The 12,318-nt window shown below is 52.2% G+C and overlaps 1 protein-coding gene across 1 annotated transcript in view; it reads left to right on the top strand.

Moving 5' to 3' along the window:
* The first annotated feature begins 1,597 nt into the window (after positions 1-1,597).
* The window catches only part of MAP6 (microtubule associated protein 6), a 32,511-nt gene continuing 21,790 nt past the window's right edge, over positions 1,598-12,318 (top strand). The window contains exon 1 of the mRNA XM_050905857.1: positions 1,598-2,307. Within this exon, the coding sequence (XP_050761814.1) occupies positions 1,598-2,307 (710 nt within the window). The remainder of the gene's footprint in view (positions 2,308-12,318) is intronic.

Here is a 12,318-nt window from a genome sequence, read left to right as displayed (position 1 = left end):
TTGTGTGCGCACGTTGAGTGTGCATGTGTGCGAATGTGTGTGTATATGTGTGTGGACATGTGTGTTCACATGTACTGGCACGCATTTGTATGCATGTATGTCTGCATGCATGCATCTGTATGTGCTTGTGTATGTGCATGTGTGTGCATGTGTGCACGTTTCTGTGTGCATGTCGGTGCATGCATACAGTTGCACATGTGTGTGCATGTGTGCGCATATCTGCATGTGAGCGCATGCGTGTGACTGTGCATGCATGTGAATGCATGCCTGGGCCTGTTTTACATGTGTGTGTGCAGGTGTGTGACTGTGCATGCATGTGAATACACATCCATGTGAATGCATGCCTGGGCCTGTCTTACATGTGTGTGTGCAGGTGTGTGACTGTGCATGGGTGTGAATGCATGCATGGGTGTGTCTTGCATGTGCGTGTGCAGGTGTGTGGCTGTGCATGCGTGTGAACGCATGCGTGGGCGTCTTGCATGTGCGTGTGCAGGTGTGTCACTGTGCATGCATGTGAACGCATGCGTGGGCGTGTCTTGCATGTGCGTGTGCAGGTGTGTGACTGTGCATGCATGTGAACGCATGCATGGGCGTGTCTTGCATGTGCATGTGCAGGTGTGTCACTGTGCATGCGTGTGACTGTGCATGCATGTGAATGCATGCGTGGGCGTCTTGCATGTGCGTGTGCAGGTGTGTGGCTGTGCATGCGTGTGAACGCATGCATGGCTGTGTCTTACATGTGCGTGTGCCTGTGAGTGATTGTGCACGTGCACGCATGCATGGGCGTGTCTTGCCTGCGCGTGTGCAGGTGTGTGACTGTGCATGTGTGTGAACGCATGCATGGGTGTGTCTTGCATCTGCGTGTGCAGGTGTGTGACTCTGCATGCATGTGAATGCACGTGCATGTGAGTGCATGCATGGGCGTGTCTTGCATGTGCGTGTGCAGGTGTGTCACTGTGCATGCGTGTGACTGCATGCATGTGAATGCATGCGTGGGCGTGTCTTGCATGTGCGTGTGCAGGTGTGTGCCTGTGCATGCATGTGAATGCACATGCGTGTGAATGCATGCATGGGCGTGTCTTGCATGTGCGTGTGCAGGTGTGTGGCTGTGCATGCGTGTGAACGCATGCATGGCTGTGTCTTACATGTGCGTGTGCCTGTGATTGTGCACGTGCACGCATGCATGGGCGTGCCTTGCACGCGCGTGTGCACAAGCGCGTGCGCGCAGGCGTGTGCCGCCCTGTGCAGGCGCCCGTGTGCTGTGTGCGCAGCCACCTGCCTGCCTGCCTGCCTGCGGGCGCATGTGCACACGCGTGTGCCCCGGCGCGCGCGTGCAGGTGCGTGCTCACACGCGTGTGCCCCCCCCCGGCGCCTGCCAGGCAAGCCCCGCCCCCTCTCCGCGAGGCCCCGCCCCCTCCAGTGCGGCGGGGGGGGGGGGGGGGGAGGCGGGGCGGGCGCGCTGCGCTGCGCTGCGCGGGGCTGCGCGGGTCCCTGCGCCGCGCCGCCCCCTCCCTCCCTCCCCCGTTCCCTCCCTGCGTGCGGCTGCGCGGGTGCGGGTGCGGCGCGGAGCGGGTGCGCTCCTTGCGCGGGGGCCGCCATGGCGTGGCCCTGCATCACCCGCGCCTGCTGCATCGCCCGTTTCTGGAACCAGCTGGACAAGGCGGACATCGCCGTCCCTCTCGTTTTCACCAAATACTCGGAGGCCACCGAGCACCCCACCGCCCCCGCGCCTCCCCCGCGCCCCGCCGCCCCCATCGACACCCAGCCCGGCGGCGAGGCGGCGGGGGAGCCGGTTCCCGGTCCTCCCCGACCCGGCCCGGCTCCTCACGCCTCTCCCCCGGCCGATTCGGTGATGCGACACGACTACAAGCCCTGGAAGGTGCAGCGGCCGGAGCCCAGTTGCAAACCCAAGAGCGAGTACCAGCCCTCGGATACACCCTTCGAGAAGGAGACGCAGTACCAGAAGGATTTCCGTGCCTGGCCCATCCCCAAGCGGGGTGACCATCCCTGGATCCCCAAACCGGGACCTTCCCCCGTCCTCGCCCTGGACCGCGGTTCCCCGGAGAAACCGGCTCAGGAGAAACGACGGAAGGTGCTTCCCGGTCCCGAGAAGAAAGAGGAAGACCCCGAGGTGGAGGATGAGCATCCCAAAGCGGTGCGGGTCGGCGATGGGAGAGAGAAGGGTCGGAAGAAGGCGGAGGAGGCGGGCGGGCAGCCGCCGGACGCGGGCAGGGGCAGGGCGGCCGCCGATGCTCTCAACCGACAGATCAAGGAGGAGGTGGCGGCGGGGGTCAGCTCGTCCTACCGGTGAGACAACACCCCCCCCCCCCCCCCCCAAAATCCCGACCCCCAACCCACCGGCTCCTCGCCAGCCCTTCTCCGGTCCCCTCTTGCCCATCCCCAGGAGGGACATCCCACCCTGGGAGTTGGGTGAATGGGGCTTTCAAACATTTCGGGGGGGGTTTTGCTGATCCGAGGGGGGTCCTTAAAATTCCCCACCTCTCTGGGCGTCATTGATGGGGCGTGGGTAGGTGCTGTGCAGGTAGTGATACACGGGTCTTTTTTTGTCGGGTGGGTTTACAGCAGGTTCGAGCGTGTGTCCTTCCCCCCCCAAAACATCCCCAAATTCAGAGACCCCCACCGCCTTGGCTTTCGGCAGGGGGAGGTTTGGGTCGCTTCCCCGGGATGTGCAAGTCGCCGCTGGTCCTTTCCAAGCGCATCCCTGCCTGGCCGTGGTGCGGCCAACCCAAAGGACCAGCATCCCGACCGCATCACTGCATCCCGAGGGCCCCACGCGCAGGTGGGGGCCCCACGCGTGAGTGGGGGGACCCCACGCGTGAGAAGGTGCCACGCAGCACCCCAGGCCGGTAGCATCCCCGAGACAAAGCGTCCCGGGGACGCGGCGGGATGCGGGTGACACGCGTCCTAGGCCGCTTGGGTGGGGCAGCCTTCGGATGCTGCCATGTTTAACGCAGCGCGGCGGGGGGGGGGGTAGCACATCCCTCTGTCGTGTCCCCCCCCCATCATCCCCGGGCTAGGAAGGGGTGCCCTTATTTCACCCCAGGAAGAGACCCCGTTTGGGATTCGGAGCGCGAAACTCCTTGCCGCGAGATGCTGTTGTTATTTCTGTGTGGGTGAAGGGGTTGGATGCGTTGGGAATGCAAAACAAAAGTGATGGGATGGCTGCCCTGCCCGTACGTTTGCAAGGAGGGTTTGCTGCGATTGTGTTTTCCAGAGCTTTCTTTGGCAGAGCCCACCGCCGCCGAGGCCGGGGTGGAGGTGGCAGAGAGCAAAGCTGGGGTTTGTTGTGACAAAAGTGGAATATCGCAGCCTTTTTGCTTCTCCCCGTACCCATGGGAATGCCAAGGTGTTTATGCCTTTGAATGATTGATTTTCTTCCCTAAGGAGATTTAGAGGTGACACCCTGCCATCAAACAAGTAGTAAATTCATCCAGGTTTAAAACGAAGCTGGGATTTGACTCCTCTGTCCCACCGGTGACTGCGTGGCACGGCAGAGCTGGCAGTTGTCTCCTTTCCCGTGTCCCTGGGTGGGAAACGGTTCAAGCGGTGAGATTTTGGGTTTTGCTGTAGTTCGGCATCGGCTCTGGCTCTTGCTGGGGATGCGAGTGATGCGGGGGGCTCAGGTGCATCCAGGTGTGATGGCGGTGGCCGGCTGAGACGTGAGAAAATGGCCAGGGATTTTCGGCGTCTCTGTTTCGCAAGGATGGAGAGTGGGGGGGAAAGGGTTTTCCAGAAGTGACACAGTCCTTTAATCTGGTTTGGGCAGCTGTGATTTTTGACTCGGCTTTTTGTCTGGTCATCTTCCAAGGTCTGGGCTTCTGTCAGTGATGGCAGGACTGAAGCGGAAAGCTGTCCTAGAGCTGGAGAGCTGTTGTGTTGCTCTCTTCCACTGGTGCAAAGGATAATTAGACTTATTTACTTGCATATTTAAATGCAGATTGCTCACCCTCCCGTCCCTCCACATACCATCCCTCCTGTCCGCTCCAGCAATTCATATGGCCGCTGGGCTGGCTTTCCTCCCCAAGCAAAGGGGTTGGGTCAGCTCAGGTGTTGAACCCAAGAGGAACTTGAAGGCTTCAGCCCTCCTTGTGTTGCTCCTCATCTTTCAGGACACCCTTAGGGCTTCTCTTTCCCCTTGGGTCCTTATCTGCTCTCCCACATCCATGTTTTAGTTCCTTGCAGCGTATTGCAAGAGAAGTGTTTGCTCTGACGCTCAGCCCTGGAACATAAGCGCCTCTTCATTAATGCATAAGTGATGTTGTGGCTAATTGTTCTCATTTTCTGTTCAAATTAGGCATCTTTTAAGTGTTGTTTATTGTTTGGGTTCTTTTTAAAAGCCAAATTCTCCAACTCCTTGTTACTATCAAGAACCTTGCTGCTCACAGGAGTCCCTACTGGGTGGATTTTGAACAAGGATGGAGACTCCACAGCCGATTTTGGCAACTTTTTGGACCACCTAGCAGCCAAAATTATCTCCTAGTGACCTTTTGCTAGAGAGGAGTAAGGATGGCTCACGTGGGGCTTGTCCTCCGGGGCCTTTGCTGGGCTTGTGCGTGGATGGAGGCTCCCCAGCAGCAGAGAGCAGGGGGAGATTTCCTTACAGACCTCTGCCACCGCTGCGAATCAGCGTAATGTGACGCTCCAAGGCTGGGAAACGATTCCTTGGTGAGACCAAAGAGCACACCGGTAATGGTTTTTAAACTCGCTCTGTTCCCCTGAGTATTATTTCCAGGTGAGGGAACAGAGCATGGGATAGAGTAAGCAACTAGCCCAAGGTCATCGGGGAAGTCTGTGCTAAATGGAGGAATTCCCTTTTCTAACCTCTTTATACCAAGAGAAATTAATATTGCGGAGACCGTGTGCCTGTGACCTCCTCCCAGGTCTGCCTGGACCTACAGAGCAGAGGTGATGCCGGGTGGTGACGGCCGTGGAGGATGGAGGCTACTCCCAGCCCGAGGGATGGATGGATGGATGATTTGTTGGCATTAGCGTTTGAGCCCAGAAGCCTTCAGCAAGGCCAGAGCCACAATGGCAGGGCTGTGCGTGTGTGCAAGAGACTGCCTTTGCCCAGACATCCTACAAAATAAATAGGATTTATTTATATTATTTAAATTATCTATATTATTTATCTTATTGATAGTATTCGTCTTTATATTGTTGGTCTTTATATTGTTGGTCTTTATATTGTTGGTCTTTATATTGTTGGTCTTTATATTGTTGGTCTTTATCTTTATTTATACACATTTATTAAATATTTATTTATATATAGGATTTATTTACGTACTTATGCCCAAATAAATTCCCTTGGCAAACCAAGGGGAACAGTGGGAGGACGTGCTCATTCCTAATGGTCTCCAAAACCTAAGCGACTCCCAGGGCGACGTCTGCTTTGAAGCCGTCGGTAGCAAGTAGGTTTGAAGGTGATCGTTCATGCATGATGGCATCTGCTGCCCTATGACTATTCCTCTCTGGCTGCGGGGAAACTGAGGCAGAGGTGCTGAGTGACCTACTCGAGCCCACACAGTGCATCAGGGCTGGGGTCAGAGCGCAGAGCTGGGGCATGGTTCTCCTGTTTGCTGTTGTTCTTCTGGGGTCGAGGTGCTGGAAGCAACCGCTGTGACCGAGTGTGCTTTGGTGTGACACAGGTTCCAGCGCCGAGGTGCTTCTTGCCTCAGTTTCCCTCCCCAAAGCATGTGCTGCCCAAGCAGCGCTACAGGGGCAGGTTGCATCTCCTTTCACCCCCCTCTTCTCTGCAGTCCTGCTTCTCGTGGTGGCCTGTGGACCCTGAGGGACCAAGTAAGGACCAGGGCATCCTTCAGCGAGTAGGCAGGATGTGGCTGACCTGACTTCTAGGTCGGAGTCAGGACCCAGCCTGGGGGCTTTTCAGCTCCATGGAAAGCTGTTGCTGCTGGATGGACCCTTTTCTTGTTCAATTATCTGGTGTCCCACAGGAGGATCTGGTGGTATCATTGAGGGGTTTATCTGTATTGGGCACAGAGGTGGCCCTGGTGACCCCAGTAGTTGAGTGCTTGGGGGGTGGATTTTGCCCCCTGAATTCCTGGAAGGGATGGGCAGAGCTCTTCTCCCTGCTGCACCGAAGGATGGAGGGGGCTGGGGTTGACCCTGGGGGTCTGGGAGCAGAGAAAGTCAGTGATAAAATGTGCAGACAGTGGTGTTTGCTGGTGGACGTGGAACAATTAGAAGCACATTTGGCAAAAACGCAAGGAGGAGTGAATGGTTTCCATTTTTGTTTGAAAATGATGAAAAAAATGTTAGAATTAGGTGTTTCCTGGGTGGTTTTTTTTTTCCTTCTTCTTCTTTGTCTTGCATTCTTCTCCTTTTGTTACCTTTATTCCCTGAAGAAAAAAGATACAAAAGGGAAAGGGGAAATTTCACCCCCTTTGCAAAATGAGTAGTAACACGATGAATTTTCCGCAGAGAAGTAATACTGCGAAACCTAGGTTTCAAGTGCTTCACCAAAAAGCGATCTTTTTTTTTTTTTTTTACCAAAGCAGTTATTTTTTTTTGTCCCCCCACCAATTTCCTTTCCTGTTTCAGAGGAAACAAAACAAGAAAGGCTTCAGTAGAAAATTTTGGACTGCCTCTACTATTAATGAATTGCCTGTTGCTAATGTTCTGTCATTCATCTCAAGCCCTGGAGGTACTAAAGATGTGGAGCATATGAGAATTTGTAGTAGCTATAGAGATGAATGAGTCAGTGCTGGAGACTTGCTGTGTGTTTTTCTGAGATAGAGAGGAGATAATTCAGGGAGGGATGTCTACGCAGGAGGGCTGGAACAAGCTACACGAGGGCAGGGAATTCATACTCCATCATTATAGTTGTGGAAATGTAGGGCTGGAAGGACCTCCCGAGATCATGTGGTCCACATCCCATTTCTGGGGAAGGGGATGATATATCTAGACCACACCAGGTCGATTTTATCTAACCTATTCTTGAAAATCTCCGGTGGAGGACATGTCCCACCTTGGTGAGACGCCCGATAACGCTGCTCGTACTGTCAGATCTGCCAAACTTGGTGGGAAATTCTCCATTGCCTTCTGAAATTTCAGATCATATCCATAGGCTGGGTCTGTATTACTAAATGAAACAGTTCCAGGACACGTTCCTGGGCCTGGGGACATGATCATCTACGCTCTTCAATTGTTGAAACAGTCCTTAGCCCACTTCCCAGGCTGGGTTTGGGCGTGGGTATGAGCCAAGAACAGATCCCAACAAGCAGCTTGGGTGCAACCGCCTTGTTTGGGGGGTTAAAGGGGTTTAATAGTGTGAGTGTGGGCTGTCCCAGGCTCCAGTGCCAGAGAATATTCCTGGGCAGCTTTCATTTCCCACTGTCATTCCAGGTACGAACTCCCAATTTGGATGAGAGTGTCATTAAAGTAACCCGTGTAGGCAAATGGATCCGATTTTGCTCTCGGCTGGAAGGGAAGGGGCAGGATCTTTTCTTCCATCCAGAAAAGGCTGCTCGAAGAGATGTTTGGCAGCTTTGGCTAAGGCTGAGCTCTGGCTCAGCAGTTACTTGATACGTACCTTTAGCAGCAGGAGGACACACGACATCTGCTGACACCACAAGGACCGGTCGTATGAGTGTGTAGTAACCGCACGTGGAGGAAGCCCTTGTATTTACTAAGACCCGAAGAGGATGGAGGTGGGTGTTGCAGAGAGGCAGCTATCCTGCCACACTCTGCGTCTTGATCTCCTCTGCATATGGTCCGCCGGCTGAGAAAGGCTGGTAGTATCTCCAAGTTGGAGAGACTCGGTAGTATCTCCCAGTTGGAGTATTTGCCAACATATTCCCTGCAATCACATTAAGGTGGACAATATCCAGCCCCAAAAGCCAACTGGGAGCTGCTCAGCAGCGTAGGCAATACTGAATTTTGCTGCTTCGGCTGTCTGCAAGCTGGAGCTGGGCTGTGCGTGCCGTGGGACGGGGTTGAGCAGGAGGAAGAGATGGAGGTGGCATTCAGGTGATGGAGTCAATGTATTTGAGCAATTTTTCCTCTGCTCCTGCTCAGCTTGTCACCTCAGCAGGGACCTTTAGGCACATGGAACTGGATGGGACCCTCTGAACCAGTAAGCCCAATTATTTATTTTGTGATTTAGTCTTTACAAGTAACACCCAAGGCTCTGTCTCAGAAATGGGGAAATTTTAGTTGCACGATGCCAGCTGGAAGGGTGTGCCCAGACCTCAGTCTCTGATGGTTTGCAACCATCATCTCATTTCCAGTCTGAGTCACTGGGCAGGTTATAGTTTGCTGTTTTGTTGGCACTGGGTTACTCAGTGCTTTTCTCCTATCTGGAGGTCACTGCTCAGTGTCTCCAAGTACAGTGTCCACATCGTTTGGCTCTCTAGCTAGCAAGTCAAAGTTTTTTAGTCTCCTTTTTACTCCCTGTATCAAGCATTTCTCTCCAGCTCTTCCCAGATGAAATCACTGGTTTTTAAACACAGATGCAGACTGTTGCCCTTTGGAGATGAGGTCCCCATTTCTACTGAGACTCACATGTCATGTTTGTGGGCGTCACAGATGCATTATGAATCCCTCACTTACCCTTTGATAACCAGGACCTCCATGTCGTTCTCCTTCTTAGGCAGTTACAGCCTTGGAGCTCCCATCCGATAGCAAAAAATCCTGGTGATTAGTACCGAGCCTAGGATTTAGTACTAATAATTTTCATCCTATTTTGAACACGGCAGTCAAGGTCAATCCCTTTCTTCCTCTGTGATATCCTGATCCTCCTCCGTATTGGTGCTGCCTACAACGTTGTGTCATTAGGAGGTCTCATCAGTGTTGCCCTACTTTTTTGTGCCAAAGTCAACCTTAAAAATGTTAAACACTGCTAACCTCCTTCCAGGCTGCAGCTCAGCCTTCCAACACTCATCATTGTCATTTCCCTTGCCCAGTTTCCCATTCTGCTGATGTTCATGTTCACTGGCTTAATTAATAATTTCCCACGTGGCCCTGTATCAAATGCTTTACTGAAACCAGATAGATTTTCACATTTCTTTTGTCTGCTAAGTCAGTTATCGTATCAAAGGACATGTCAAACATCTCTCCTTCTCCCCTTACTGGTCACTGCCGTGTCTGTTTAGACCGCCAGCTTCTCCTGGATGCAGGAGCAGATGCTGTAGAGCAGACATCGCTTTCACTTGGCGGCTTCAAGCTACGGCTTGAAACACAAACAATAAATAAAGAGAAGAGGAGAGGGATCAGCTAATTTAGACAGCAGGACTTTCCCTGTCCTTTCTGCCAAATAAATCACGAAGAGCCGTTGTAAATTTGTCTTCTCTCACATTTAGAGCATGACCTTTGCTTTTCCTGTCTCCTACCGGCTGAACAAGCCTTCACTTTCTAAGTACTTCTGCACTCTATCCTACGTCAGTGTTGCTTTTCTTTGCTCTTAGCTGAACGTATTCGTAGCACTAGTGCTGATATCTTCAAATAAACCTTGCCGCACCGGGGCAAGAGCATGGATGCTCTCCTGCTAGCATGACCATCAGCACCCGCCACGAAGGGAAAGGCGGTTTTAGGAAAGTGTTATAGGATGGAAGATTTATTTCTCTTGATTTATAACTCAGCGTGCTGGATATCCTTCTGACGTCCTTTATATTTTTATATATATGTGTCTATATATACACATATGCAGACACACAAACCAAGCTGTTCACCAAGTTACTGCTGTAACCTCCAACTCGTCTCTCCTCTCCAAGTCCAACATTGCGGGTGTTACATAGTGAACACGTTTTGCTCTCTATTAATAACTCCTTTTGCTCAAACGGCGCCTTCACCTGAAGGGACCCCGCAGTACTCTGCAAACACGGCGTGCATACGGAGAGGCTCCTGCTGCTTTGGGGACCCAGCTGCAAGCTGTGCTGTTGAGACTACAAAACAGGGTGTTTTGGTGCTGGGAAGGTGGGGAGGCTGCTTTTTAAAAAAAAAAAATAATAATTTTTTTTAATTTTTAAAAATTTTTAATGTTTTCATTTTTAACTTTCTTAATTTTTGTTTTGTTTTGTTTTGGTGGAGCTGTAATTCAGTTTTGCAAAGGCGGATGCATTTGAGGGATGTTCTCAGGTTGATGCGTAGAGTGGGTGATCTGAAATAATGGACTGGTCATTCCAGCAATAGAAGGGGGCTGGCTCCACTGGTAAAAATCGCTGCAGCCCCTGTGACACGAGCAGAATGACTTGTAGGTGAGGATACGGCCCTTGGGCAGCTGGCCCTGTCCGTGAGGATGCCAGCTGCACGAAAAGCCACCTCGAAGAGAGGAATTTAACCAGTGGTCCTAGGGGAGCAGGTTGTTTCAGAAAGCACTTTACACCGCTGTGCAGTGGAGCAGGGAAGCAAACGTTCCTGCTTCACAGCCCGCCCGGGATGTGCGGCTGGGGACGGTGCAGAACAAGCAGGTGACGAGCAGCATGCCCCGTGCAGGGACGGGCTGGCATTGGGGTACAGCTCGGGGACCCCAGCATCCCCATCTGTCTCCATCTGCGGGGACTCATCAGGGTCTCTCTTCCAGGCTGCAATTCAGGAGCACAAAGTAATATCCCCGTCGGGGATTTTTATTTATCATTTTGTTATCGTGAAAGCATCTCCCAGCTTGTCCTTGCTGCCAGCAGATTTGTAAAACCTTGCTGTTTGGCTGGTGCGTGGTTGCTTAACACCAGGCTTTACATTCATCTGGTTTTAACTCTAAAAATACCACCACAGAGCTGTAAATGAACCATTTCGGCATCGATTACTCCATCTCCACTGTACGGGCAAGGAAATGCAGGCTGTTGTGAGCCGCGGGCTGGCTCCCGGCAGCCCCGCATCCATCCATAGGACTTCCACGGACTGCAGTCAGCGTTCTCCTGCATGGCAACATCCTCCTCATGTCAATTAGTTCTTGCATGGTGTTTATCTGCCCAACCTTGCAGGTGCCGTCTCAGAAAGCGGCCAGAGATTTCTCGCTGAAATACTTTGCAGGGTCGCTGGTGCTCTGCTAATGTTGCTTGGCTGCTGCTTGTTTTCTTGTTCTTTAAAAGGCTTGAAGGTATGTGGGGCTGTGCAGGTGCTTTGCTGCTTATCTAGCTCAGAAAGGGAAAAAAAAAAAATGAAGGTGTTGTTTAAAGAAAACAGCGGCCTTCTGGAGTGGAGCTATATATTAATTGCAAATGGCAAGGTTATTCTGCTCGTAGAAATCAATAGGGCTATTCCCAAGAGTGCCGGTGTTGGCGCTGGGGTCTTAACTTAGCCCAAAGCCCAGATCAGATCTCCTTTCTCTCCCCAAAGCCCTGCAGGACCAGCGTGTCCTCTTGCAGGATCCCTGCTTTTCTGTAGGATTAAAAGCTCATGCCCTGGTGTTGTTATCTCAGATTTCCTTCTCTGCGCTCATCCCAATCTTGCTCCCCTTGCACAAGGTATGAACAATATGCTTCTTGGGGGATTCCTGTGTGTAAGGGCTATCTGTCAATTAAATGATGATTATGTGGAATTAACTATTAGGTGAATTAGTTAATGTTTTCCTCCACTTTGTCCTTTTTCTCCTGAATCCTTCCCATTAAATCAGCTACAGAAGGTATCGTGGCCACGCAGGTTGAGGGGAAGATGGGCAGAGAGCTCGTCTCCCAAAGGGGATCCAATCTATTTCTTCCAAAGCAAAGATAAGTAGACATCTTAGAAAGCACACATTTATGGGGAGCTGGACAGTCTGGATTTTCCAGAAATCCAGTTAGACCAGCTAAAAACTTGGCTTTGGGAAGGTTGGAGCTGGCCAGGCCAGTGGGTTGCAGTAAAGAAACCTCAATTTTGTGTCTGGGTGCTGGGGGAATGGCAAGGGGAGAGGTTATCCAGACATAGGAGGCAGAAATTCTTCAGGATCAGCCCTGATTGATTGCTGAGCTTCAGGCATCCTCCCACATTTCACTTTGCCTTTCACCTTGAAGGAGGCTGCGCATCTGCTCTCGGGCAGGCAGCTTTGCCTAAAAGAAATCAGCGCATCATGCTCTGATGGGCTGGAAACACAGGCAGGGGACGTGAACCCTGACTCATCCCGTTCCCAGATTTGGGCAGCAATGGGGCTGATGGTTGGTTTAGTGGCTGAGACCTTCAAGGAGAAGCTGCAGGTGCCCTCAGGGTGCTATTTCACTGCGAAGGGGGGGGGGTCCCTTTCCCTTCTCACATCCATTTCGACTGCGGAGCTCCATCACCCTGAGCCCCAGCAGGAGGTTGAAAGGATGCTCGGCATCTTGCAAACTCTTTTGCAGCCTGAGCCATGCTTTACTACCGCTGCAACAG

The sequence above is a fragment of the Gymnogyps californianus genome, chromosome 1 (assembly GCF_018139145.2).
Source record: "Gymnogyps californianus isolate 813 chromosome 1, ASM1813914v2, whole genome shotgun sequence".
NCBI classification, from domain to species: Eukaryota; Metazoa; Chordata; class Aves; order Accipitriformes; family Cathartidae; genus Gymnogyps; species Gymnogyps californianus.
The sequence above is the reverse complement of the archived record's forward strand: the minus strand, read 5'-3'. Positions and strand labels throughout refer to the sequence as shown.